Here is a 27155-nt window from a genome sequence, read left to right as displayed (position 1 = left end):
ATCTACCTAAATCCCTCCTTAGTTTCTGAAACACAGGTCTGACCACTTGCCTATTTCCTACCATACTTCAAAATTGAAAGGAGGTGGCTTTTTCCTGTTTCCTCTGTAAACAGCCGAAGATAGTCATTCCAGAACTTCCAAAATGCTTTCTTAAAATGCCAAATGATTATTTAAAGATACTTAGGAATTTTGTATACTGCAGTGTTGCAATTTATAAATCTATGTACAATTCTTAGTAAAAACCGCTCTCACCACCATTGTAAGGATCTCATGAAATATATTAAAGCACTTTGTAAACCAACAAAGGCATGCAAGTTATTTCTTGAAAATACATGTTTTTAACACCTAAACTGAAACTTCAAAAACACCCAGCGTATTTAAAAATACTGTTTGAGCTCACATATTACTGGCGAGAGTGGTAAGTGACTTAACTTGTATGGAGTTGATGGATGTATCCACCACTCCTGGGAATTTACTTCCCAGTTTTGCCGATACAAGTAGGACATATGAATAAGGTGATTCAGCCGTTAAGCAGCTCACTGTTGATAGCATCTCAGGTCTTCATCTCAGGGTCGAGAGTTCAAGCTGCAGGGGTTGGGCTCCATGCCGGGCAGGGAGCCTACTTTAAAAAAAAAAAAAAAGTTGGAAATAACCTAAATGTTTATCAGTAGGGTACTGATAAACTCTGAGACGAGTCACAGTGGCATATTATCTGAAAAAAAGGAAGTTCCTTTTGAGAAGGAAAGTCTCCAACATAAGGTGGTGGCAGGGAGAGAAGGACAGAACAATACAGTCTGCTACATTTCTGTAAGAAAGATGTAAAACTGTATTTGTTTGTGCTTGCACAAGGAAATCCTGAAAAGATGCTCAGGAAACTAATACAACGTTACCAGCAGGGAGCCTGGGAGCGGGGACGGAGCTGGATGGGGACAAGGATAGGAGTCCATCTGTTCAATGTAACTTTTATCACCTTGGTTTCTGAAATAGGTCCAAGTATCAATATTCAGTTCAAACTTTTAACGAAATTTGCGTTTCTAACTTAAGTGTCACCGATCAGGTCCATGTACTCAGCAGGGCTCGAATCCTGTGGCTGCTATCGGGATCCTGGGGAAAAAACAGCTTTGAGAAACTAACACACGTGAAATGCCAAGAGTCGCCCAGGACCGGGGGACGGGTGGCCCACCGTGGGGACACACGAGCAGGAACAGGTCGGAGGGGACATGGAAGGCGCTCCAGGAAAGGGACCCCGAGCGCGCCTAAGAAGCGTGAGGACTCAACTCCGCTCCATGAAAACGCCTCTTCACAGCAAACCGCCAGAGCTCCCGAAAGGAGCGCGCGCCTCCGGGCTGCGGCGACCAGCTAAGGGTTAACTTCATGAGGATGCATGAACCAGCGGGACTCTCGTGGCGCTGGCGGTGCCAAATGGAAACACCCCCGGACTGTCAGGAAGGACTCGGAAAGGCCGGCCGTCCCCCGCGCCTGCTCTAGGTGGGTTCGGCCGGATGTGACGTAAGCGAGCGAGCGGCACCAATCTGTGCACAGCAGGAGGAGGCGAGGCCTGGGCGGCGTGCGTCTGCGCAGTACTGGGGGGGAAAACCGGGCCGAAGGAGAAGCCGGGGGGGGGGGAGGGGGGGGCGTGCGTCTGCGCAGTGCAGGGCCGGGGGGGGGGAGGGGAGCGGGAGGAGACTACGGAGGGGGTCTGCGCGGCGAACGTCTGCGCATACCGAGGGGCGGGGCAGAACGAGAAGCCGGGCGGCGTGCGTCTGCGCAGTGCGCGTCTGAGGGTCCGAGCTCGGACGACGTGTGTACGTGCTCGTGTGCGTCCGCGTTTACTCCGCCTGTGGTTTGGTCGTCGCGGCGGGGAGTTGCTGCGGAAGGGGTCGAGGTTCGGGTGTGTGGGAAGAGTCGATGTTCGGGTTGGGGGATGGGGAGCGCTGCGGGCGGCGAGGGGGCCACGGGCAGCCCGGCGCGGGCTTCGGAAGGGGAGGGCAGAGGACGGGGTCCCGCCGCGCCTGCAGGGCAGGCGGCCTTCGGGCAGGAGCAGACGGGACGGCGTCGTATTCTCCGGGTCGTGTGCATGGCATCCCGGCAGCTGCTGGTGGATGCTGTGTTGGCCGAAGTGCTTTCATTAGCGCCTGTTTTGCGTGGACAGCAAACTCCACAGAAAGCACGGGCTAAAACCGGCTCGGATCCCTGCTTGGCAGCTGCCGTTTGCAACAAGAGAACCAACTGCGAAGAGCGGGTCCAGTTAGGTTGAGTCTAGTGGGGGAATTCCCATTTTTCTACATCATTTTAAAAAATGTGAAGTATTTAGCACTGTTAACTTTCCAGAAATTCTTAGTGCACTTATTGGAATTTTAAAGAAAATCCCCTCCAAAAATCTCACCAGCTAATTGCTAAAGACTGTCTGTAGCTTTTTGCCCATGAAATTGTTTAGTCGTTTCTCTGAAATAGTATTTCCAAAAATAAGACTTTCTCCCCGCATTGTGTGAAATGCAAGACCCATGTATTTGTGTTTTAGAAAATTTTGGTTGCAATAAGTCATTGTATAACGGGTTTAAAAAAAAAAATGGTAAAAGAAAATCCGAACAGTACTAACATGTGTTAGCAACCTTACTGTGTTCACATCTCAAAAAATACAGCAGTTGAAATTCCGTGTAAATTAGTGATACTCTAAAGAGCTTCTTTACGTTCTGTTTATCAGCACCTTTTCCCTAGGAGGCACTTAGTCACTTTGCTTGAAAATGTTCCTAAACCTGAACTTTTGGGCTATTTTAGGGTTGCCATGCCAAGATTTTTGAAATTCTTCTTCTTCTTTTAATTAAGTCTTTTAAAAATACAACATAAAAATGGCTTCGAAAAGAGCTCTGGTCATCCTGGCCAAAGGAGCAGAGGAGATGGAGACAGTCATCCCCGTAGATGTCATGAGGCGAGCTGGAGTAAGTCCCCCAACGTTTTCTACCCTCCCCCTTTTCAACTTTCTGGGTTTTGAAGTCATTCTTCATAAAATAATAGTATACTTTATAAGATACTTCAAACACACAAAAATAGAGTGTATAATAATTACCTGCTTATTCTCTGTCCACATTTAATACTTGTTAACATTTTGCCATATTTCTTGTAGACCCACTTCTTGAGGAACAGGTGCTTTAAAGAAATAAAGCATTGCACAGAGGTCTTTGTATATTTCCCTGGTATTATTCCCCATCTGACCCCAGAGATAACTGTCCTCTCATTGATGTGTATCCATCCCATGCATGGCTTCAAAATAGCGTTAGACTGCAGTTGTATTTTGCATGTGTCTGTCTCTCTCTATATATATATCCATAGTGAACACTTAGATAGCATTTATTGATGCTAGGTGTCATTCTAAGCACTTAATAAACTTGCTTAAGTCCTGTAACAACCCTATGAGTTATTGCCATCCTCATCATACAGCTGAAGAAACTGAGGCACAGAGACACTAGCTAAGGTGTCCACGTTGTAGACTTAGTGAGGAAAGGAGCCAGTACTTCGATCCTAGCAGTCTGACCCCCAAAGTCTGTTAACCCTTCACTTCTCTGGTTCTCATGAATGAAGACACATCCAGATCTGGTTTGTTTATTTAAAATTGCTGCTTACTTTTCTGTTCTAGGAATATGCGGCAGTCTACCCATTCTTCTGTTACGCTGTTTCAGGACATTATAATACTTTAATAGTCTTGTATAGGTTTCCTTATGCAAACGTGTGGAAGTTTTTCCTGATTTTATTCCTGAAGGTGAAATTGCTTGGCCAAAGAACAGCCCATACGTGGCATTACCAGATTTTGGCACGTGGTTCCCTAAAATACCAACATGTGGGCCCACCAGCAGTATAGGGAAATTCCCATTTTCCCAGTACCAGCTCTTGGTTTTATTAACTTCGTAACTTTTTGCAAGCTAAAGTAATATTTCATTGTTTTAACTTGTTTTTCTATCTTCAGGAAACACCGTGATATTTAAATAGCAACAATAACTTTGTCAGATGGATTATTAACATGATGATGGCCCAAAGCAGAACGCTTGTGGGAGAAAGGACACTAACCAGGCAGGGTACCAGGACAGCATCTGTAAATCAAGACTGTCCCAGGCAAATGGGGACAGACCTAGTTATTATATTTAGCTAACTTACTAGCTTAAAGTCAACATGGTTTTTGTTGCAGTATTTCCTGCCAAGTTATTTTAAAATAGCAGCTGTGAAAATGTTACTCTAAATTTATGTTTGAGTCTTTGATCTGATGACATCTTTCTCTTAGATTAAAGTCACCATCGCGGGTCTGGCTGGGAAGGACCCAGTGCAGTGTAGCCGAGACGTCGTCATTTGTCCTGACGCCAGCCTGGAAGATGCAAAAAAAGAGGTTTGTTCTCCGTACCTGGAGTTGCTCCTTCCCGTGGCTTCTTTATCAGGTTCTTCCTATGGCTTTTGATGACATCTCAGGCTGTTAGCACTGACTTATTTTTAAAAAGTTACTTTGGTTGGATGTCTTCCCCACTACGATAAGCCCTGGGAAGTTGAGGACGCTGCCGTTTTTCGCTCTGTGTGCATGGAAGTTGGCCGTTCCTTGCTGCTTGTGCTCAGTGGGTGGTACACTGTCACCAGCGTTCCTCTGGCCTCGAAGGCCGCTTTGCCTCCTGATACATCCTGATTCATCACCTGATACAAGGAATCACCTGCCACATTTCCTGTTTCTTATTTATTCAAAAGCTACTTTTTGCCTTTCCATTTTCAGTGACACGGACATAATTGTGTGATTCATTTTACGTGGGACAGCTCATGGTTGATTAGCGGTGGAATTAAGGGAGGAGTAACAATTCTAGTTAAATCGTGCTACTTTATCGGCACCTAACACTTGGGAATCTTTGAGGAGCTAAGGTCCCTTTCCTCAGAAGCGAGGCCGCCCAAACATGCATGGGTGCTTTGGCCCACCCTTCCTTGTGGTTGGCTGCTGAGTGGCCATGTGATAGGGCTGTGGGCCAGACACTTTGGGAGCATCGACGTGGCAGGAAAACTGGCAGAGGCATCCCGTCGATGGCCATTCGTGCCCTGCCAAGGAGCCCGGAGCGCGATTCCTGTGCTCGGCTGTCCTCACTCAGAGAATAGTTTATTCCTATCTGATAAGTTCACATATTTCAGTGCCAGATTGTGGAGGGTAGGAACATTGGTATATACGTAGAAGGTGTTGGGAGGTTCTAAAGAGCATGTTCAAAGGGGCTGACTAGAGGCAGGTCCTCCCTCTTCTCTGTTCGGTTTCATCTTGTGTCTGGGTGTCTGAGAACAGTGGTCACCCTTTGTATCTGTTTATTCAGATTCTAAAAGGAGTGAAAGAAGTTCTGTACTGAACACACTTTCTGTTTAGTTTGTAGTTTTGCTTGGTTTTAAAGCAACAGTAGAATGTTCTCTGTCTTTAAGAGTAATTCTAAGCAGTATGTGTTACCCTAAGTATGTACTAAGTTGTCACTTGGTGATCCGCTGAGTGACTAAATTTTTAAAACTCTTTTCACATCTTTAAAGTATATTAAACCAGTTTCCATATCATAAATTCAGCAAGTGTGGACTCAGTAGGTTTCTGGGATGTTGGGTGCTTGGAACACTGTCGTCCCCCCCCCGCCCCAAGTATCACTTTTCATAGAGGTGGAAACTTTTTTCTGCGCCTTTTACTTAAAATTTGTTCTTTTCATTATTTTTATGACTGTGTACATTCTTATTAAAAAAATAACTCTTATACAGCATAGACCTACAAAAAGTCCCAAGTGTGAAATGTCCCTTTCTCACTGTCCCCTCGCCACCATCCTGCTCCACACCCCGGTAGCAGCTGGGCTGCCTCTTTGGTCTGGGAGTATCTGCAGACCATACATGTGTATCCCATGTATGTTGGGACTACATACTTTAAAAAAAAAATGTTTTAAAGTAAGCTCTGCATCCAGCGTGGCACCCAGACTCCCAGCTCCTGAGAACAGGAGTCACATTCTCCACAGACTGAGCCAGCCAGACACCCCCCTTTTTTTTTCCCTTTTACAAGAATGAGATCATGCTACACCTGTAATTCTGCAACACGCACATCCTTTCGTGTTAACTGTACTTAGACGTGTTGCTAGTTATAACACTGCACTGTAGAGAGACCTTCCTTTATGTAACTGCTCTTCTCTGAACAGGGTTTTGCTCAGACCCACATGATAGTTTGCTCAGTAGTCTGCTCAGACCAAATGTAGTGCGCATTTCAGGTGAAATGTTTTACCATTTTTTTTTCTTCTTAACTACAGGGACCCTATGACGTAGTGGTTCTGCCGGGAGGCAATCTGGGTGCGCAGAATTTATCGGAGGTAAAAACCGCATAGAGGAATTATTTCAGCATTTGCCTGGGTTCTGCTGGTTTTGTTACTAAAATATTTCAGGAAGGAGACTGGGAGTAAACTAGGAGCAGGTGAACTGAACAGGATGCTGTTCTGGCTTAATTAAGGAAGCGTCTCTGCTGACATTCGTCACATGAGTAAGTGAAATTGGTGGAACAGTCATCTGTGAGCAGAGTCTGTGTCTGCGGCAGAAGAACGAATCTAATTTTGTGTTTCACGAAGGTTTAGGCATAAAAGGGGCTGTGGCCCGGGAGCTGCAGGGGACTGAACTGCCAGTGGGGGGTGAAAAATGGCTTCAGAACAGGCCCCTGCTTCTTCACTGAGGTCCTCTGCGAGGAGCCAGCCTGCAGGGATAGCGGAAGAGAAGAGAGGGGTGCGGCAGACAGAAGCTTTCAAAGCAGGTCGAGTCTGACATGCGGACTCTGCTGGACCCTGGTCCTTACTCGGCCATCTGGAAACACCCAAAACACCACGTACCCTTCCTTTTCCTTCTTTGTCCCAGGAGCACAAAATGACAAGTGTCAGTTTGCCCAAGGGAAGTTACTTTTCTCATCTCATCTTGAAACATCTTTTTAAAAAGGATGCCCTTCTCTTCTATTAAATGCCTTGCTTAGTTTAACAATGTAGAAACGGCATGAATTTGATAATTTTCCTATTAATGATTTAGAAGTGTTAGAAGATAGATTGAAGATCTTGCAGTTTAAACTAAAAGCAGCTTCTCCCAAGGTTTCCAGCTGGAGATTGAACTTGTGGCTTCATGATAACTTGATGTGTTTGGGCTTTCTTTGAACAGTCCCCTGCTGTGAAGGAGATACTGAAGGAACAAGAAAAAAGGAAGGGCCTCATCGCAGCCATCTGTGCAGGTAACGTGTAGCCCCATCCTGTGTTAAAATGAGTTGTGGGTTTTCTTCGAAAAATACGTGACGGGTAGTCTTGAATCAGAAGGTTTTGTTCTGCATACTTCTCTCCCTTCACAAAGCATGAAGGGCATCCGTATTGGCTTATTTAGTTTGGGTGGCATGAAGTTGGTGTCATTTCAGAAATGAGTACAGTTGTTCTATTTTCTGCCTCTCTGTGCTTTTGGTCTATGTTCTGTGAAACTTAATGGTTTCCGTGTTTGGTTGACCTCTGAGGAAAATAATGCCGTCTGGAATTCAGTAAACAGCTTGTTACAGCAGATCTCTGTGCCAGGAAGTCTGTCTGCCCGCACCCAGTCAGCAAGAATCGGTCAGACATAAACACAACAGCGCTGTCCTGTGCTGGCCCCACGGATTCAGAGGCCTCGGGGTGCTTTCTGCCTGATCCTCCGTGTTAACGTGTAGATCTTGGGCACCGTGTTACCTGGCACGTAGTTTAGAAGGAGGTTGGTACTTCATAGATGTCCCCACATCTTTGAAACTTGGTAGTATTCTGGTTCCTGACGCCTGACGCCGCTGTGAAATCCAGTCTCGGTGCTCCGGTGTCCTGACTCTCCGCCGTCTGCGTTTTTCCACACGGTTTTGGCCAGGGCCGTCTTCGTCATTGGTCTTTCTGAAGTCTTTGTCGAAAGAATAAATGAATGAATGAATGGATAGTTAGATAAAATGACATGATGTTTTGTTCAATACGAGGGACTTGTTAAAGAAGTTACAAGCCAGGGATCCTGGGGACTTTGCACAATTCCAGCAGAGATTCTCGGGAGCTCTTTCAAGGGGGTCATAAGGTAGAAGCAGATATTAAGACATTATTTGCCCTTTTCCTTCCCATTCTCAAAGGAGTGACATGAGAGTGGGGCGATGCCGTCATTGGGGCGTGGCATGGATGCTCAAGTATTGTTGTGTTGTAAACGTTTCCCAGTTTGAATTTCTAACATGGCAGTTACTGATTGACGTAACCCATGTAAAAGCTCAGGGTTCCCAAGCCCCGGGTGTTTAAGGACCTCAGAGATGACCACCCTCGCAGTCCCTGTCCTCGGGTTCCAGTCAGCGCCAGCCTCTTGACCTGCCCCTGGGCACAGAGCGTTCTCTTCCCTGAAGGACGCTGTGCAGTCACGGAGGCCACAGCCTCATTCTTAGGTTCTCTGACCAAAGGGAGAAAGGAAGTCTGGGGCCGGATTTGTTCCCTTGAGACTGCTGAAAGTAAAAAGCACATGTCAGTGTGGCCTTCTGTGTCACTGAGGTGGCACAATTATGAGCCAAATCTGGTTCAGTGGGGCGCAGGCAGCTTGAGGGCCATGCTGAGGAGCTCGGGCCGTGTAATTACTTAAATCGACGTGAGCCCTAAGCAGCGCTCTGGCCTTGTATGTGTGTTGCTGAACACTCTGTACTGCTCCTCTGGGTGCGGCCCCCAATAGGAAGAGTGATGAAAAATAAGATTCGGAAGTGTCGCAGTTAGGAACTGGGAACTGCGTGCTGTACTGGGACAGTGTTCGCTTCGCCCCTGGTAATGAGGGATAATGTGGAGTCACTGAGACAAACTGGAAGGGAGACTGTCTTGATGAAAAGATAAAAATGACCTTCACTCTAGGTGGGGAGGGCAAGGAGCCTGGACGTGAAGGGCCCAGGAGTCCTCAGATGCCCGGCTCTGGGTACCAGCTCCGGGACATCCGGTTGGGTCGGGTGACCTGTTCTCTCCGCACGTCACCACACGGTGGCGCTGTTGGCTTCTGTGTTGTGGTGGCCCAAGGGGCTTCCGCCAGCGGTGCTCTCTGCTTGGCTGGGGGCTGGGTCCCTGCTGCAGACTCAGCAACATTTCATTCGCCAGAATTTCAAGTAATGGCAGGTAAATATCTCTTCTCGAATTCTCCAAATAGGATTTTTAAACCCCCAAAAGCAGTAATTTGGGGCTCACCATGATGAGAGAGGCATCATGGAATTCCTACATCCAACCGAAACACGAGTTTATTAACGTTACCAGAGGCAGCAATTTTATCAGCTGAAGGGAGCAGCTGAAAGTCCCTGACTGACTGTACGGTCACCTCTCAGGGTCTGCTTTCAAGTATAAGGTCATATAGGGAGTTATTTCTTATCTCTTAAAATCTTACAAAGAAAGAATTCAGGGTCATTGATGAGTCCATTTAAGTAAAATTTGGTGATTATTTAGACTCTACAGACCTAAAATTTGCCACCATACATGGCTGTCCTGTGTGTAGGATAAAAGTAAGGTGGAGAGGGGCGCCTGGGTGGCTCAGTTGGTTGAGCAACTGCCTTGGGCTCAGGTCATAATCCTGGAGTCCTGGGATCGAGTCCCCGCATCGGGCTCCCTGCTTGGCGGGGAGTCTGCTTCTCCCTCTGACCCTCTCCCTTCTCATGTTCTCTCTCTCTCTCTCTCTCTCAAATAAATAAATAAATAAATAAATAAATAGTAAGGTGGAGAGAGATATCAAATCTATTTGACGCTTTTGATTTGAGATAGAAATCGGGACTTGGCTTGATGTCAGGCGGAAGGCTTATGTAATTAAGTATTATTTGTTGATCTTCCTGTGAACAGCAGCTGTGATCTAGCCGGTAGGTAGAGTCTATAACTCCCTTTTCCTTGGAACTGTGTTGATAAACGAAAGGTCAGTGAGAGCAGGTGTGTGCGTTGGCTGAAGCTAAAGCTTTTGAGCTTGGTCGTCCGGGCTTAGCCACGGCACCCCAACCCATTCTGAAGGTTACGTTGCTGTCCCCAAGCATGTCTTTCTAGGTGTGGCCTGAGGCTTGGAGAAGAAAATTCAGAATAACCACTTTTTTAAAATTTTTAAGGTAACATAAAGTTACAAGATATTTCTGGTTTTGGTCGTTATTTGAGGACCGTTACTTATGAAATATGCTTGTGGTTATTAATGAAATTGATTGCTTTCAAAAGTGAATACATTTGGATAAAAGTCTCAGGTTAGCAACTGCATATTTCAGAGCATCAGAAATGGACATTTGTGCAGGGTTTTAAGTGGTTTTTAATAAAGAAATGCTAGTGTCCTTCTGTCTCAGAGTTCGGGCATTTCGCAGGGCTGGACAGTGGCCTGTTCCTTGTAATAATGTCCTGCCACCTGGGATGTTCGGGTGGGTAGATGGAGGAATGAGTGTTCATCTTTCATTTTCAAGTAGAAGAAATTAGTCTGTGAGGTAGCAGTTAAGCCCAGCAGTTGGGAGAGCACCAGCTGCCTTCTATGTGCTCAGAGGGAAGCCTTGGTGGTCTCCCCTTCTCCGACCCCCTGGACCCCTGCCTCCAGTTCCTCGAAGGGGGCCACACGCCGTTTATCCGGATGCTCCTCCGTGTGATTGGATTCGATGGGTATTGAAGTATTTTGGGTTCGTACTCTTGCCAGATGTGCTTAGCAGATGGTTTCTTACAAACATACTTTACGTCTCATATGAAAAAGTGTTTAACTTCAGAATCCTAAGTATATTTTAGGTAGAGCCTCCTGGTTTTGAAGACTATTTCTGCTGTTGCAGTTTTTAAACCATTGGTTTTTCTGTGTCCACCCTTAAGTCTTTCTGTTAATCTTCTTTTTAGGTCCTACGGCTCTTTTGGCTCATGAAATAGGTTTTGGAAGCAAAGTTACAACACACCCACTTGCTAAAGACAAAATGATGAATGGAAGTAAGTATATGCTTCTATTTTAATGTCTAGAAAGACCTTTCAGAAAGCTGCCATTTAGCATTGTTTCCTGCCCAGGTTAGCCCTGTGCAGAGAGACTCTGTGGGTTGGGGTGTGGGCTGTTCCTAGCTTTCTTCTCAAGCTTTCCAGCTAGAGAGAGGGTAGAGAGAGGGAGCAAGCAGTGGGGGCAGAGATGGTGTGTGCCTGTCTCTGTGTGCGCCCTGACAGGGACGCGGGCTACACGAAGGCCAGCCAGACGCCCGATTGTCCTAGATGGGGATGGTTATGAAATGCCAGGTTTACTAGGATTTTTTGCTAAGCACTTTGCCAGATGCCTGAGGGTAAACTTTAAACCTTGACAGCAATTTCAGAAAGTGTCCTTTCGCCCACCGTCCAGAGTAAAGTGAATATTGCTCTCTTCCTGGGTGGTGGGTCTCTTTCCTTAGGTGACATTGTTTTGGGTTTTCTTGTTCTTTGGTTAAGATTTGTTCATTTATTTTCAGAGAGAGAGCACGAGGGGAGGGAGGAGGGGCAGAAGGAGGAGAACAAGCAGACTGCCCGCTGAGCAGGGAGCCAAATGGAGGGCTCGATCCCAGGACCCTGAGGTCATGACCTGAGCCAAAACCAAGAGTCAGTCAGCTGACTCGGCCACTGAGGTGCTCCCTTGGGTGGCATGTTTCTTTTATAAATAACAGCGAGACAGCTAACTTGTATTAATTTATTTTTATAAAAACAATTTATATTCGTGGTACAGAGTGTAAACAGTACAAAAGGAAGATGAAGTCAAAACATAAAGATGCCTTTTCTTACTTCCTTGCCCCCTTCCTGCTTTTCAGCGGTAGCTTCTGTTAGAACGTTCCTGTGCAACTCTGGAACTTCTCCACACTTACTCGTTATCCTTTGTGTTTTGATGATTTTTTTTTTTTAATTTTTATTTTTTTATTTATTTGACAGAGAGAGATCACAAGCAGGCAGAGAGAGGCAGGCGGGGGGTGGGGAGCAGGCTCCCCACTGAGCGGAGAGCCCAATTCGGGGCTTGATCTCAGGACCCTGGGATCATGACCTGAGCGAAAGGCAGCGGCTGAATCCACTGAGCCACCCAGGCTCCCCTATATTTTAATGTTCTTACTCAAATAAGATCTAGATGCATTGTTTTGCTGCTTGCTTTTTAAACCTTAGATTGTATCCTTTGGGCGTTGGGGCGGGGGGGTCATCTATCGAGCATTTCTTTAACTGGAAGGCGGTGTGTGACTCCCAGCAGAGCAGGGCGACCACAAGCATGTGGGGTACAAGTCCGTACCGACGGAGCCTTCGTCGTGGCCGCCGCCGCTCCCAGCGCGAGCTTCAGAGCACCAGCCCGTTCTGTGTTCTGCCGGACAGGTGGCGTCTGCCTCTGCCGTCTGTCCCGGGAGCGCCTGTGGCAGAGAGGCAGAGACCTGGGACTTGCAAGGAGAGAGAAAACTCACACTCGTGTGGGTAATCGCCAGAGCATCTGAAATTTCCACTTAGAAGCCACAAGTGGCCCGGCTGGCGCTCAGCAGCAGGGAGGCGAAGTGGCTGGCTCTGGGTGAGACATCAACCAGCCTCATTTCACTGAGCAAACAAGAAGACGACACAGTAACACTAGCAGCTGGTTTCGGGGTTACCTTCTCTCTCCTGCCTCAGGCCTGCTGGGGGCTGACACTGAACTAAGACAAAAAGGAGGGCAGGTAGCCTCGCTCTTGTGGTCTTTACAGCCAAGTCGAGTTGTGCGTTTTCACTTGATTTTTTCTTCTGTAGCAGACCTTGCTTTTCCGAGCAGTGTTAGGCGCACAGCAAAATGAAGCCGGATGTGCGGAGTTCGTGCACGCATCCTGCCTGGGGCGCGTGCACCGTCTTCCTAGCCTTCCTCTCCTGCACCTGAGCGGTCCCTGAGTTACGGTCTGTGAACCTGCCCTGACAAGTCATTATCACCCCAAATCCATCATTTATGTTAGGGTTCGCTCTTGCTGTTGGACATTCTGAATATTCTTTTTCTTTTTTTTTAAAAAAGATTTTATTTATTTATTTGACAGAGATCACAAGAAGGCAGAGAGGCAGGCAGAGAGGAAGGGAAGCAGGGTCACCGCTGAGCAGAGAGCCCGATGCGGGGCTCGATCCCAAGACCCTGGGATCATGACCTGAGCCGAAGGCAGAGGCTTTAACCCACTGAGCCACCCAGGCACCTCTATTCTGAATATTCTTAAATCTGATCCAAGGTAGTATATTCTTGAAAACTTACAGTTTTCTTTTAGTTTCTAGAAAGATACTAAGTTTTTGATAAAACCATCTATGTGGAAAGTGATTTTTTTTTTTTTTAAAGGCTCTTGCTGCTGGGCATTTTTAAATGTAGGAATAGAATTTACTTGGAGTGCCTGGGGAGCTCAGTTAATTGTCTGCCTTTGGCTCAGGTCTTGCTCCCAGGGTGTGGGGATCGAGTCCCATGTTGGGCTCCTTGGCCAGTGGGGGGTCTGCTTCTCCCTCTCCCTCTAGCCCAACCCCCTACTAATGCTTGAGCGCGTGCTCACGCTCTCTCTCACTGTTAAATAAATAAAATCCTTAAATCTAAAATCTTCAAAAAAAAAAAAAAGGAATTTACATGGAGCTAATGGAGAGGTTTGGGAGAGTTGGAAAGATCGGAATCAGGCTTCCTTTAGTCCTTAGGACACATTGGGGGAAGGGTCGAATAGTAGGCCACGTTCCTCCTTTATCTGAAGGTGATCTGTTGTGTCTGTTCTCTTGTGATGCCTGGAGAACACTGAGGTTGATTAGGAATAGAAGCAGATTAGATTGTTAACTCTTGGAGTTTATAAAGTACATTCACAAACATTATCTCCATGGAGCCTCGCAGGCCCTGGTGCCCAGGAGACAGGTACTGACTTCACAAATGAGGAAACCGGCTTGGAGAGGCCCGGCGACTTGCCCAGAGTCAGGCTGGAACTTGGGCCCCGCCTCTGTCCCAATGAGGCTCCCACACACGTTTAAGTTACGAGGTATTGAGTTCAGCCAGTAAGTCCTACTGCAAAGAGAAAAATGCTGGAAGCATCTGCCCCTCCAGAGGCTCCGCAAGGCAGAGCTCTCATCAGCTCCTGGGTGTCTCCTCTGGTCATCCTCCTCCTCCTGTGCTCAGTAGATAAGAGTGAAATTTTTGCTCAGAAAAGCAATCCAGCGAGAAGACTGCCACAGTCTTCCCATTTCTCAGTTTTTCAATGAAGAAACGGTGACTTTAATATTAATAGCCTTTTCGGTTCCTCCCTGTCGGTGGTGCTAACAGGCATCTGGAGGCCCAGTCTGGAAGCTGAGCCGGGAGGAGCTGGGCCCCGGCCAGGCGGTGTGGGCGCGGCTCCCTGCTGGGGGCGGTCTCCTTCCCCCGCCGAGCCTTGGTTTCTCACCTGTCCTCTGAGGACACCGGTGGCCCCTGCTTCGCAGGGCTGTTGACAGGTCCCGTGAGTTACTGACTGTGTAATGCCTGCAGAATGTTGCCTGGCACGAGCCCGCGCGGGGGAAGGGGGAGCTGGTAAGTGCCCAGCTCTGGGCCGAGCGCTGGGAGGCCGGCAGTGAACAGGCTGTACTCCCCGGGCCGCCGGGTGTTGTAATGACACCGCCCCCTGGTCCTGCCCCTCCACGGGACTGGACTCCCACAGCAGGCCTGGGCGGGTGGTATCCTCCCCATTTTACAGAAGAAAAAAGTGAGGCTCAGAGCGGTCAGCTGACTGCTGAGTGTCAGCCCTGGGATTCAAATCCAGAGCTGCTGCGCTCAGAGGTCAGTGATTTTTTTTTTCCTTAAAGGGCCAGAGAGTAAATATCTCGGGCTTTCGGGACGGTGGGTGTGGATGGCAACTACTCTGCTGCCACAGAGCCACCGACCAAGTGGCTGAGACGCGTGCCGCTAAGCTGCGGTTCGGCGCCGGCCCCTCCGGTCCAGTGGCCTTTCCTCTGAAGAGACTTCTGGATTTGGGATGCTTGCTTAAAGTTAAAAAGAAATTAATAATTAATGCTTCGTGGCAGTTGGCCGTGGGGTGTCAAGTTTGCAGAGTTCCCAAATCCACATAAGCTGAGCTCGCGGGTCCCGGCGTGTGCCTGTCGTCCTGGACCGTCGTTGCCGCTAGGTGGAGGCGGTTGGCCAGTGTGGACCGTTGGCTCGTCCTGCTGGAAACTGGAAAGAGCTGTGGAGCCTCGAAAGGTCTTTAACCAGGCTAAGCCGTGTTTGTAATACTTGCCCACGAAGGGATCGTTCGGTGAGCTGTTTAGAAGTCGCCTCGCCAGTAGCTCATCTGTGAGGTCTGGAAGATTCGACCCAGCCGGTGTTCTGGTTTAGCATCTGACATTGCCTTGGCCCGGTGTAACCATCAGTAAGTGAGGTTAGAGATGAAACCCTTTTCTCTTCGAACCGGAGACGATCTTTTCTCCTCTAGCAGGGTAACTGGGAACGTGTGCTGTGCTCTAGGCAGTTATTTCCGTGAGTGACTTGGTTTCTAATAAGGATAATAGGACATGAACTGCGCTAGGTGTTCTCGGTCACTCACAAAGGACGTGAACACGACCGTGTGGTTTCTAAAGGCCGTGAATGCAGTGGAAGCCGAGTGGTGTCTGCGTGGCGCCACCAGCGGCCCGTCTCCCAGGACAGGCAGCGGGCAGTCCTCCTCACTGCTGCCCCACATAGTCCTGCATTTTGTCTCTGAGGTTTCTCGAACTTTCATGTCTTCCCTGTCCCCACTGTCCCCACCCAGGTCTCCACCCAGCTCCCACCAGGATGGCAAGTTCTTTTCTGTCTTCCCCTTGGTTCCTTCCAGTCCGGTCTCCGCGTGGGTCTGACCCAGAGGGTGTGCCCACCAGGACGGGGCGTACAGAGTCACCTTTAGGTGCTGGAGGAGGTTGCCAGAGGCTTCTCCGGGGGCAGAACCAGATATGCTCTGATGTGCACTTTGGAAGGGTGACCTTTTTGTGGTGCCGAGCAGCGAGCGGCGAGAAGGGCGGCCGAAGGGGAGGGCTGGACTGCGCAGATTGTGTGTGAAGGGGCAGATGCGGAGAGGAGGGAACGGGCATGTTCATAGGTCCCCCGATATGGGGGGGCACCCCCAGGGTACCATCGGTGTTCTAGGCCCCGTGAGGCCGATGGAGGCCCAGCCTTTTGAAGAGCAGACAGTAAACAAGGAGACTGTCCATACCGTGTCAGTCCTGGGGGTGCTGGGGTAGGGACCCGAGCGGCCCGATCTGGGGAGGGATCTGAGGGGTGGTGGGAGGAGGTGGGAAGAGCTTTCTGTGCGGTGGAAGCAGGGGCCCGGGGAATGCCAGGTGGGAGCCCGGTGGGGACAGGTTGGGGAAGGTGGGGGGCAGGTCACGGGGGCACCGCTGCTCCTGAGGAGTTCGGGCCTGGTTAGTCTGGGCTCAGGGACGTTTGGTGATGGCTTGTGCGGACGGTATGGCCTTGGGGAGCTGATGCTGAGGAAGCCCAGCTTTGTGCCTGTGATTTGCCCCGACATCACATTCACTGAGTTTAGACACAGAAGCACATTCTTGTTTTACTGTATTTGCCTCCAAAAAGCCAATTAGGGACCAGAGAAGAGGCCCCCGAGAAGTGAATATGGTTTCTCCCTCCACTCATCTCCTTCACCCCGTCCCCGTGTGTCGTGTCTAGTTTTTGCTTCTGTGTTTTTGAGACAGCGGAGTGTGTGTGCGTGTGTGTGAGAGAGAGAGATACAGGCCGTCTGAGGGGGACTCTGGGTGACAGGTAGTCTGTAGACAGGAGGTCTGTGACAGGAGCTCGAGTGACAGGGAGTCTGTGTGACAGGTGGTCTCTGACATGGAGTCTGGCGTGGCGTCTGCGGGGCCGGCAGTCTGTAGAGAAGGGGAAGGGAAGGTAGTGGGCCTCTCAGGAGAGAATTACTGATTTTCAGGAAAGATGAAGGGGCCCTTGGGAGAACACATGGGAGGGGTGATGGTTTGTGACAGTCTGGGCGTGGTGTGGACTTCTGGTCCCCTCTCCTGGGACACGAGTCCGTCCTCCCGGTTGATGGACTCCGGAGGGGACAGGACAGCCTAGGAGCACCGGTCGTCAGGCAGGAGAGGGGGTCCAGAGGAAGCGCTGGCCGTTCTGCCGGTGGTCGGTGCCCGGGCGGACCCTCGAGCCCCGCGGATGTGCCCGACCTTCCCCCCCACGCGGCCTCACGCACGCCAGGACTTTGGCAGGTGCGTTTGCCCTGCGTGAATCGCGACGTGTCTCTCCGCGGCCGGGCGTCCTCGCCTCCCGGCCGTGGGCAGCCGCCGTCATGGGTCCGCGCGGTGCTCGCCGGAGCCGGCCCGCCTCCCGGCGCCGTCCCCGGGGCTGGCTCGGGTTGGTCGGGTTGACTGAGACCAGTCCTCCGCTGCATCGGGCGCGGGCTGGCGGAGCGGTGCTCCCTGCTGTCCCGCAGAGCCCGCTGCCGTGTAACCCCTTCTCGTCCGACTTCGCAGGTCATTACAGCTACTCCGAGAACCGCGTGGAGAGGGACGGCCTGATCCTCACGAGCCGCGGGCCCGGAACCAGCTTCGAGTTCGCGCTCGCCATCGTCGAGGCGCTGAACGGCAAGGACGTGGCTGACCAAGTGAAGGCCCCGCTCGTTCTTGAAGATTAGAGCAGGAATCTGTGACCGCGAAGTAGGGAAACGGGCCATTGGTAATCGTCGTCAGCGCGTTCACTTGAAGCGAAATGGGCAATTCCTGCGCGGGGCGGCCCGGTCGCTGCCCCTGAGCGGAGCTTCCCCGCCTGCACCCGGTCCCCACGGTCCTGAACCTCCATGACAGAGTACGTGGTATTTAGCAAACCACCGATAGTGACCTCGTCTCTGCTTTCCCCCCGGTTGTGTGTGTGAACCCAGGGCCACGGTCAGCCTCCCGTGCGCCGGTTAGCTGTCGGTGTTGCTGCTGGGCGACGCGAGCACGGGGCTCACTGGGCACAGCGAGGGGGAGAAGCGGAAAGCAGAAAAGCTGAGATCTAAGAAGCTTGTGATTTTCTCCCATGTGTCCACTGTGTATTGTTGATGTGCTATTAAAAACACCGACGAAGTCGGCTGTCCTAGCGAGTTTCTGTTGACCAGTTCCTGTTGCGGAAAGGGTCCTCGGGTGGAAGTGAAAACCTCTCGAGGCTGGCCCAGCCTCTGTTTTCGCTGCTTCAGGGAACAGACATGAGGGGCGGATGTGCATGCAGCCCGGGCCCACCAGCCAGAGACACCCCCCCCCATCCCTGCCCCCGTGACCCGGGTGAGCCCCACCAGTGCCTGCGACTCTGTCCTGGGCCCTCTGCGGTGCCTGCCGCTGCCGTTCTGTCTGCTGAGCGGCCAAGAGGACAGGCAGGGAGCCTGGAGCCGCTGGCAGCCAACCTGTCGCTGAGGAGAGCCTGGCCAGGAACGCTGGGAACTGTGCTTGGCCTGGGGTCCCGTGGGACCTGAACAAGAGCGCCTCCTGGTTGGTCACAGAAGCCAGCAGATCCCCTGCGCTTTTTCGCCTCCTGATGAGTGACTGCTGCTCCTCCAATAGCGTGGAGTAGGGGTAAGGCTTCTGAACACGGCACTGAGCTACCGAGGAAAACCCTTAGCTGAACGACCTCATCGCGTGATACCTTTTCTTCCCTGCTCCCATTCCTGTGCCCTTGCCCTCCTCTGGCAAAGAGCAAATGCAGCGAACGTTGTAGAAAGGCCAGCTGGTAACTCTGAAACAAGTGGGCCATAAGGTCTCTGGCACAGCTACTCAAGGGGCTTGTAGCACCAACGTGGCAGGCTAGACACACGGATAATCATGATAACCAACAGTCATGGTTGTGTCCCTGCAAAACTTGCAAAACCAGGCAGCTGCGCGCATTTGGCCCTTAGGCTGCGCTTTGCTGACCCCTGGACTGGGAGGCAAGGCGGATCATTTTTTTTAACTGCAGACATGCAACTGTACATTTTGATAAACTGTGGTGCTATGAAGAGACCGCTAAGGGAGACAGGACGGTTGAGACTATTCTGAGAAGAGAGTAGCATAAGGAGGCAGTGAGGGGCTCACTGCAGCTGGTTAGAGAAGACCTCTCTGGAAAGGGACCTTGGAAACCTGGGACTTGGGTGTGAATGAGGCAGGTCTGGTAGCATTCCAGGAAGGAAAAGCCGGAAGTGCAAAGGGCCTGAGGCAGGAGCACCCAGGGTGTGGAGGGACAGCAAAGGGGCTGGTTGTGGGGCAACTCAGGGAGGTGAAGTTGGGGAGGCAGCTGGAGCCAAGGCTTGGAACTTAAGAGAAGGAGCCATCAGGGAGGGACCCAGTCTTACTTGGCTCAAAGACCCTACTGGGAAGGGCCGCTGCAGGCCCGGGGGTGGGAGTTCTGAGGCATCGGGCGGAAGGCAGTGGTTGGGTGCTTGTGCGCCGGTGGGAGAAGCGGCACTAGGGCACTTGGCCGCGTCTCTGACTTGAACACGAGGTCAAAGGGAGCTTCTGTGTCTGGAGCCGGAGGAAGTGGTCGAGGGTGGGTGGGGTGACCGTGGAGATGAGAGGGACAAATGGGGTGTCTGTAAAACACACTTTCACTGAGGAATGAGGAACCAGAAAGTCCCAAATTACTGACTGGAGAACAGTGCGTATTTGTAAACTCTCTGAAGTTCCTGGGTTTTACCAGCCGCCCCTGGCTCTGAATCGGCCCCCTGGAATTTCAGAGGATCCACAGGAAGGGAACCAGCGAGGATGGGGGATCATTTGAATTTTTGTGCCCTTAGCGCAGCCAGAAAAGCTGGTTCCTGAGTGGCCGACAATGAAAGCATTTCTGAGAGGATCCTGAATCCCAGCTCAGGTATTATCGGGGAGGGTTTTTCCTGCCAGGGTTTGGGGCAGGGGCAGTCACCTTGCCTACACCTCGGGCCCCTCTGGCTGGGTCAGGAACCACTGGCTTTAGTTAGACACGTTGACAGGCGGCGGCTTCCACCCTCTCAACCTGCTGCCCTCCCAGGGAGCTGTGGGGCGGGGGAGCAAGCCACACGTGGGAGCATTTGAAAGCACCTGGAGTCGGAGGTTAGGGCTGTGGCCTGTCCGGCTTGACTGGCTGAACCCTCCTAGGCCTGGGGGTCACCGAAGGTCAAAGCTGGAGGGACTTTGGCCCCACTTTGTCCACTCAACCTTGGGGACACTAGCCACAGCCTTGGGAGCTCCCTCAGGCTGCCCACGTGGCCCAGATGGTGAGGGAGGAGAGCGGGTCCAGGAATCAAGCTCCAACCCAGAGCTCAGTCCTGAGAAAGGAGAAAATGACCTGGAGGGACACAGCCCAGCGCTGGGCAGGAATGGCCACTGTCGAGGGAACTGACGGCCAGACTGCTCTTCTCGGGGGGAAGTCGGGGACTGTGTTTCTGGTGTGATTTAGGACACTAATGTGGAAGGTTTCCTCGGGCGCCCAGGGGCTGGAGAGCAGGACTGTTTGTGAGCGCCTAGCGTGGACCAGGCACCGGGCTAGGTGACCTACTTCTTTCACACGCTACGCAACAGGGATTGCACTGCGCGCCACCCCGTTCTGCCCCTTGCGGGGGCACCGGTTCTGCCGGAGGGATTCGCTGTGCCCCTTCGACCCAATCCTCAGTGCCCACAGCCTTACGACGAGGCTGGAGTTGCCATCCATTGTGAAAAAGAGAAAAACCTCGTCTCTTTAGAGGTCGAGAACTTGTCTGTCCTGTGCGGTGGAGGATTGCTGGAAGGCTCGAAGGCCACAATAAAAGGGAAGTACCTTTTCTTAAGCCACGAAACATGAAATGTAAAGTACTATTTTTAGTGCGACCAAATGTCTCATCTTAGAGTCTGCTTATGTGTTCTCTGTTCTAGGGTGTTGGTTCCCTAAGGAATGAGGAGAACATTAAATTTTCCTACAGAATAATCTCAGCTTTTTTTTTTTTTTTTTTCCCTTTTAAGGAAATTCCCTATCTTTGCCCTTAAGGGACCTTCCTAAGTCACACCTGCCTGCCGAGTCATCCGGCGGCAGTGAGGTGTGCAGGAAGGGGCCGCAGGAAATCCTGTTTGCATCTGGCCGGGACACACCCTGTTTGCTCCTAGTGTGGGGTCCTTGTGGAGCTGGCCCTTCGCCCTGTGCCGGCTCTAGCCTGAGGCCCCAGGCCCGGGGCTCCCGGGGGCCCTGGAGGAAGGCTTCACCTGCTCACCGGTTCTACCATCGCTATCATCTTCATCAGCGCCGTCCTCTCTGCTTCCTGCAGCCTGAAGGGGCTGTTCCAGGTTCTCGAACCAGTCCTGGGCCAGTGGCCACGATCGTCAAACCTGATGAGGTCTGCCCACAGGGCCTCATGGCTCTACGGCTTTATTTTTGCTTTTTCAGTTCTGTGTGTGACCATGTCCTCGAGGCCTCTCTTTCTTGAAAAGTATTCTATTTTTGAGTTCAGCCTGCTCTTGGAAATTTTTGCTTGGCTTAACAATAACATGAGAGGAGCCCCTGGCCGGCGCGGTCAGTGCCGTGTGCGAGTTTGATCTTGGGGTCGTGAGTTTGAGCCCCACGTTGGGGAAAAGATTACTTTAAAAAAAATTCAAATAGAAGTCTTCAAAAAAATATTCGAATGAAAAGTTGTCTTCAGAGACAAAGACAAGGACAAAATTATGGGTAATGCAGGAACCACACATAGAAGCAGCTCTTGGGCTGGGGACAACAGACTCTGGGAAGCGGCCTGGTAAGAGCCACCAGGATCAGGGCGCTGGGCCTCACTGGACCCACATCTCTGTTTGAGTATTTTGTTAACAGCTAAACAATGGTGAGTACGCCATAAAAAGTACGCTCGGCTGAGGTTTCTTCTTTCACGGGGAGGATAATGTCACCAAGTTGACTGAAGAGAAAGTGGTGCTTTGTTTTTACAACCAAATGGAATGTAGCCAGCGTCAGCCCTGAATTCCTGTGTTCCCAGGATCTGTCCTTCCAGCCCCGCCATTGGGTGGAGGCCTTGGGCCCTGCCTGCCCTGAGCCCCGGGGGCCCCAGCACGGTGTGTGGTCAGTTTCACAAACAGCACAATTCTCTCCAGTCCTGTCGCTGAATGACCAGCCCTGGGGATGGGGTGGGGATGGCAGGGCCTGTAAGCCGGCAGCCTTGCGAAGGATGGCTTCGCCCGGTGAGAGGCAGGTGGAAGATGGTACGGAAGCTGAGAGCCAGAGACCATCCCTTCGGATTGACTTTACGCGGCGAATCAATGCAGGTATAAAACGTGCCTGTTCACCAGCAGGAATGAGATCACCCTCTTTTCTAATACTTGGTTATGCGTCTATGTCCCTTATCCGAGAATGACAGCCACCCAGCATGCTCAGGGCAGAGCAAATTAGCTCCGGACTGTGGATGATACTATGTCATTACTCCGTGAGGCATCTCGCTCAGTACCACCTGTGTCTTAAAACCCCCCCAAAAAACTTAATTACACAATGGATATGGATACGTCAATGCCTGCTCGTTGGAAAAGACTCAGATGAAAGGTGAACGCACAAAGTAGGGCTGAGAAGAGCACCTTCCCGCCCTCACTCCCCCAGCCTTGGCCCGAAGCCCCACGTTGGGGTCTCTCTTCTAGTCCAGCTTCTATGAACTTCCCAATGTCTAATAACACACACCCACACCCACCTACATTCTAATTGGTTGCACATACACATGGATAAGCACATTAGAGTTTTAAAAATTATCCTGGAATAAATAAAATGGGATCCTATTGTGTACATTGTTTCGCAGATATGATTTTTTTCTAACTTCAGATGTCTTAGAGATCCGCCCCTTCCAGGTCAACCTTGTCTATGTGCCGGTTCAACGGCACAGATGTATGGTAACCAATCCTCTACTGATGGATTTTTTTCCCCCAGTTTTAAAATCATCAAAATTTAAAATCATCACACAAACTTTGTTATCTTAGCCATCTTTTAAATGATTCTTTAAACACCAAAAAAAGTTCTGCGTCTCATGTTTCCTCCCCGCCCCCTCTTTTTTTTTGAAGGATTTTATTTTTTTAAGTAATCTCTACATCCAACATGGGGCTTGAACCAACAACCCTGAGATTAAGAGTTGTTGTATGTTCCACTGACTGAACCAGCCAGGACCCCCTCACCTTAGCCTTTAAAACTATGCAGTTGAGTAGCATTAAGCACATTCATTATTGTGCAAAATTCCGTCGCCAGAACTTATCTTGCCACACTGAAACTCTGTCCCTCTTAAACATGAACTCCCCATTTCCCTCCCTTTCCCAGCCCCTGGTGACCATCATTCCATTTTGTTTCTATGAATTCGACTATTCTTGATATCTCATAGGAGTGGAACGATAAAGTGTTTGTCTTTTGTGATTGCCTTATGTCATTCAGCTTGCAAGCTCCTCAAGTTTCATCCATGTGGTAGCATGTGGCAGTTTCCTTCTTTTTTAAGGTTAGTGATATTCCATTGTGTGGACGGACTGTGTTTTATTCATCTATGCGTCTGTGGATGGACGGGCTGCTTCCACATCTTGGCTACTGTGAACAGTGCCACTGTAAACATGGGCATACGAGGTCTCAGGAGAGGCTGCTTTCAATTCCTCTGGGTACACACCCAGAAATGGAATTGGCGGATCACATGGTAATTCCATTCCTGATCTTTTGAGAGACCACTAAGTTGTTTTCCACAGTGTCTGTGCCATTTTTACATTTCCACCAACGATGCACAAGGGTCACAGTGTCTCTGCATCCTCCCCAACGCGTATGCTTTTAGAGAAAATGACAGCAGCCGTCCTAATGTATGTGAGGTGACGGCTCGCTGTGGTTTTGACTCGCACTTCCCTCATGATGAGTGTTTGTTGAGCGCCTGTTCATGTGCTTCTTGGACATCTGTATGTCTGCTTCGGAGAAATGTCTGTTTAGTCTCTTGCCCATTTCTGAATCAGGTTCTTTCGTTCTTTTGTTGGTGATATTAAAGGATTTTTAAGTTGGTTTTTTTTTTTTTATAGTTATTCAATATTTAAGAAAACATTTTAGGGGACAAACTTTTGTGTACATCTTTGTACAAGTGTGACTAATTTTAGAGAGTTTTTTATATCAAAAAGCAGGCTCGCTAATTTTGATAGAGATGGCCAAGTTGTTCTCCAATTTGCTGCTTCCCCCTGTCCTCAACCATGCTTGTTATTACCTACCTTTTTTTCTAAATTATAATTCCAATATATTAACATACAGTGTTATATTACTTCCAGGTGCACAATATAATAAGCCAACAATTCTATACATTACTCAGTGCTCATCATGACAAGTGCACTCCTTAATACCCTTCACTTCACGTATCTCCCCCCTCCCCCATCCACCTCCCCACCTCTCCTTTGGTGACCGTCAGTTTGTTCCTCATAGTCAAGAATCTCTTTTTTGGTTTGTCTCTTTCTTTCTTTCTTTCTGTTTTAATTAAGTAGGCTCCATGCCCAATGCGGCGCTTGAACTCACAACCCCAAGATCAAGAGTCACATGTTCTATTGACTGAGACAGCCAGATGCCCCTGTTTGTTTTATTTCTTAAATTCCTCTTATCAGTGAAATCATATGGTATTTGTCTTTCTCTGACTGACTTCACTTAGCATCATACCCTCTGGATCCATTCATGTTGTTGCAAATGGCAAGATTCCATTCTTTTTTACAGCTGAGTAATAATTCCATTGTATATACATACTACCTCTTCTTTATCCATTCATCTATTGATGGACATGTGGGTTGCTTCCATATCTGTCTTTCTATTTTAAAATATTCATTGTCACAAAGATTGGAAGAAAATGCAGATGTGCATGGGACACCTGTGTGGCTTAGTCAGTTGGGCTTGATTTCTGCCCAGGTCATGATCTCAGGGTCTTGGGATCAAGCCCCACATTGGGCTCTGCATTGGGCATAAAGCCTGCTTGGGATTCTCTCTCTCTCTCTCTCCTCTTCACCCTCCCAACCCTGCCACTGCTGGCACATTCTCTCTCTCTTAAAAAAAAAAAAATTAAAATGAAAAATGAAAAATAATAAAAAAGGAAAAGGCAGATTACAGTAAAAATGAAAAATAATAAAAAAAGGAAAAGGCAGATTACAGTTTTAAATGAATGGTTGTTTACACACCACCCAAATTAGGAAAAGGAAATTTACCAGTGTTTTACTGGATGATTCTTCCCAGTCATAATCCCCAACCTAAGACCCAAAGGTAACCACTTTCCTGAATTCACTGGATGAATATCCCATGATTTGTCCATTGTACAATGATGAACATTTGGATCACTTCCAATGCTGTGCACATGTCTCCTGATATCTACATGCAGGAACATTTCCAGGGCAAACATTTTGCTGTGGACCGCTCATGCTTTATTGTAGGACTGACAGGGTCTCTTAAGTGCTTTTGTTTCATGGACCCCTTTTGCTCACTAGTGAAGCCACTGGACACTTTCTTAGAACAACATTTAAAAATATGTAAATCAAATACATATAGGATTACAAAGAAAACCAATTATATTAGAATATAATTTACAAAATATTAAGAAAGAAAACTCATGATAAAATATATGTCCTCCTACCATTAAATGGTAATATTTAGTCATCAATCTCATACCTACCCCCAATTTTTTTTTTAGGTGGGCTCCCCACCCAGAATGGAGCCCAATGCAGGGCTTGAACTCACAACTCTGAGATCAAGATCTGAGCTGAAATTAAGAGTCAGGTGCTTAAATAACCGAGTCACCCAGATGCCCCATACCTACCCTAATTTTGAAGTCATGATGAACATAAATGATATTTTGAGGTACCAGCAACAAGTTTAATGTGATAATGTGATAATCTATATTCTTTTGGTGGAAGTCATAGGCATGACTCATACTACTTTGGTTTGGTTGCTAATAGAAGAAAATGCCAAGTTTCAGCTAGTTATTATCAAAAATACGTAGTTATTCCTTTTTTTCTCTGTGAAGTTTACAGAGCCCCAAGTTCCAGCTGTTGAACCCAGGTTGAGAATCCCCACATTAAGAAATGCAAACTCATCTCCCAAGTGTTTATGGTGCTTTATACTCTGTGCCTGGTGAATGACTGCTGTCTCACGTCCTGACAGCTCTAGCTATGGTCCAGCTTTAAAATTAGTGCCAATATGGTGGGTGTGAAATGGTATCTCCTTGAGACTTCAATTTGCATTTTTCTGATTATTCATGAGCCATCTTTCCATGTGTCTTTTTCTTCTGTGTAATGACTGTCTTTTGCTCATTTTTCCGCTGGGTTTTGGTTTCTTCTTTCTGATTTGTAGGAATTCTTTATATGAGAAGAAATGGGGGAGAAATGTGTGAAGTGTTTTTGCTTTTGTTTAAATAAAGAATAAAGAAGGACTCCTGGGTGGCTCAGTGGGTTAAGCCTCTGTCTTCGGCTCAGGTCATGATCTCAGGGTTCTGGGATGGAGCCCCCGCATCGGGCTCTCTGCTCAACAGGGAGCCTGCTTCCTCCTCTCTCTCTCTGCCTGCCTCTCTGCCTACTTGTGATCTCTGTCTGTCAAATAAATAAACAAATCTTAAAAAAAATAAAGAATAAAGAAAAGGGGCGCTTGGGTGGCTCAGTGGGCTAAAGCCTCTGCCTTCGGCTCAGGTCATGATCCCAGGGTCCTGGGATCGAGCACCGCGTCGGGCTCTCTGCTCAGCGGGGAGCCTGCTTCCCCTTCTCTCGCTCTGCCTGCCTCTCTGCCTACTTGTGATCTCTCTCTGTCAAATAAATAAATAAAATCTTTAAAAAAAAAGAATAAAGGGGCGCCTGGGTGGCTCAGTGGTTTAAGCCGCTGCCTTTGGCTCAGGTCATGATCTCAGGGTCCTGGGATCGAGTCCCACATCGGGCTCTCTGCTTGGCAGGGAGCCTGCTTCCCTCTCACTCTCTCTGCCTGCCTCTCTGCCTACTTATGATCTCTCTCTGTCAAATAAATAAAAATAAAAATCTTTAAAAAAAAAAGAATAAAGAAAAAAACCAAAAAACCCTATTATTTGTATATGTTGCTAGAATCTTCTTCTGGATTGTGGCTTGCCCTTTTTATCCTTTATGGTATCTGTGATAAATGGAAATTCTTAATTTTAATATAGTAGGATCTATCAATTTTTGTCTTTATAGTTTGTGGTAAATTCTTTTCTATCTCAAGATCATGAAGACTTCCAGTTTTGTTTTCTAAATTATTTACAGGTTTGTATTTCACATGTAAGCCAGCTGGAATTAATTTTGTGTATGTTGAGGTAGGGATCTGATTTCATTATTTTC

At 48.9% G+C, this 27155-nt stretch overlaps 1 protein-coding gene across 4 annotated transcripts; it reads left to right on the top strand.

Moving 5' to 3' along the window:
* Positions 1 to 1698: 1698 nt before the first annotated feature.
* Positions 1699 to 17988, top strand: PARK7 (Parkinsonism associated deglycase). Of its 4 annotated transcripts, none has more exons than XM_046008130.1 (7): positions 1699 to 1805; positions 2827 to 2939; positions 4274 to 4375; positions 6279 to 6338; positions 7162 to 7231; positions 10842 to 10928; positions 17397 to 17988. In XM_046008130.1, exons 2-7 carry the CDS (start codon positions 2850 to 2852, stop codon positions 17555 to 17557), a joined length of 570 nt encoding a protein of 189 aa, XP_045864086.1. In that variant the 5' UTR covers positions 1699 to 1805; positions 2827 to 2849; the 3' UTR covers positions 17558 to 17988. The 4 variants fall into 4 exon arrangements, with proteins under 4 accessions (XP_045864086.1, XP_045864078.1, XP_045864061.1 ...); XM_046008122.1 differs by having other exon boundaries at positions 1699 to 1817; XM_046008105.1 differs by having other exon boundaries at positions 1742 to 1891.
* Positions 17989 to 27155: the final 9167 nt, after the last annotated feature.

This window comes from Meles meles, chromosome 1 (assembly GCF_922984935.1).
Source record: "Meles meles chromosome 1, mMelMel3.1 paternal haplotype, whole genome shotgun sequence".
NCBI lineage: Eukaryota > Metazoa > Chordata > Mammalia > Carnivora > Mustelidae > Meles > Meles meles.
This window is presented reverse-complemented; position numbering and strand designations above follow the sequence as displayed.

Excerpts from the sequence above, each read along its gene's own strand:
- PARK7 (XM_046008130.1), top strand. The coding sequence starts at position 2,850 with ATGGCTTCGAAAAGAGCTCTGGTCATCCTGGCCAAAGGAGCAGAGGAG. Across the intron at positions 2,940-4,273 it reads ATGTCATGAGGCGAGCTGGA|ATTAAAGTCACCATCGCGGG; the intron begins GTAAGTCCCCCA and ends TCTTTCTCTTAG. Across the intron at positions 10,929-17,396 it reads AGACAAAATGATGAATGGAA|GTCATTACAGCTACTCCGAG; the intron begins GTAAGTATATGC and ends CCGACTTCGCAG.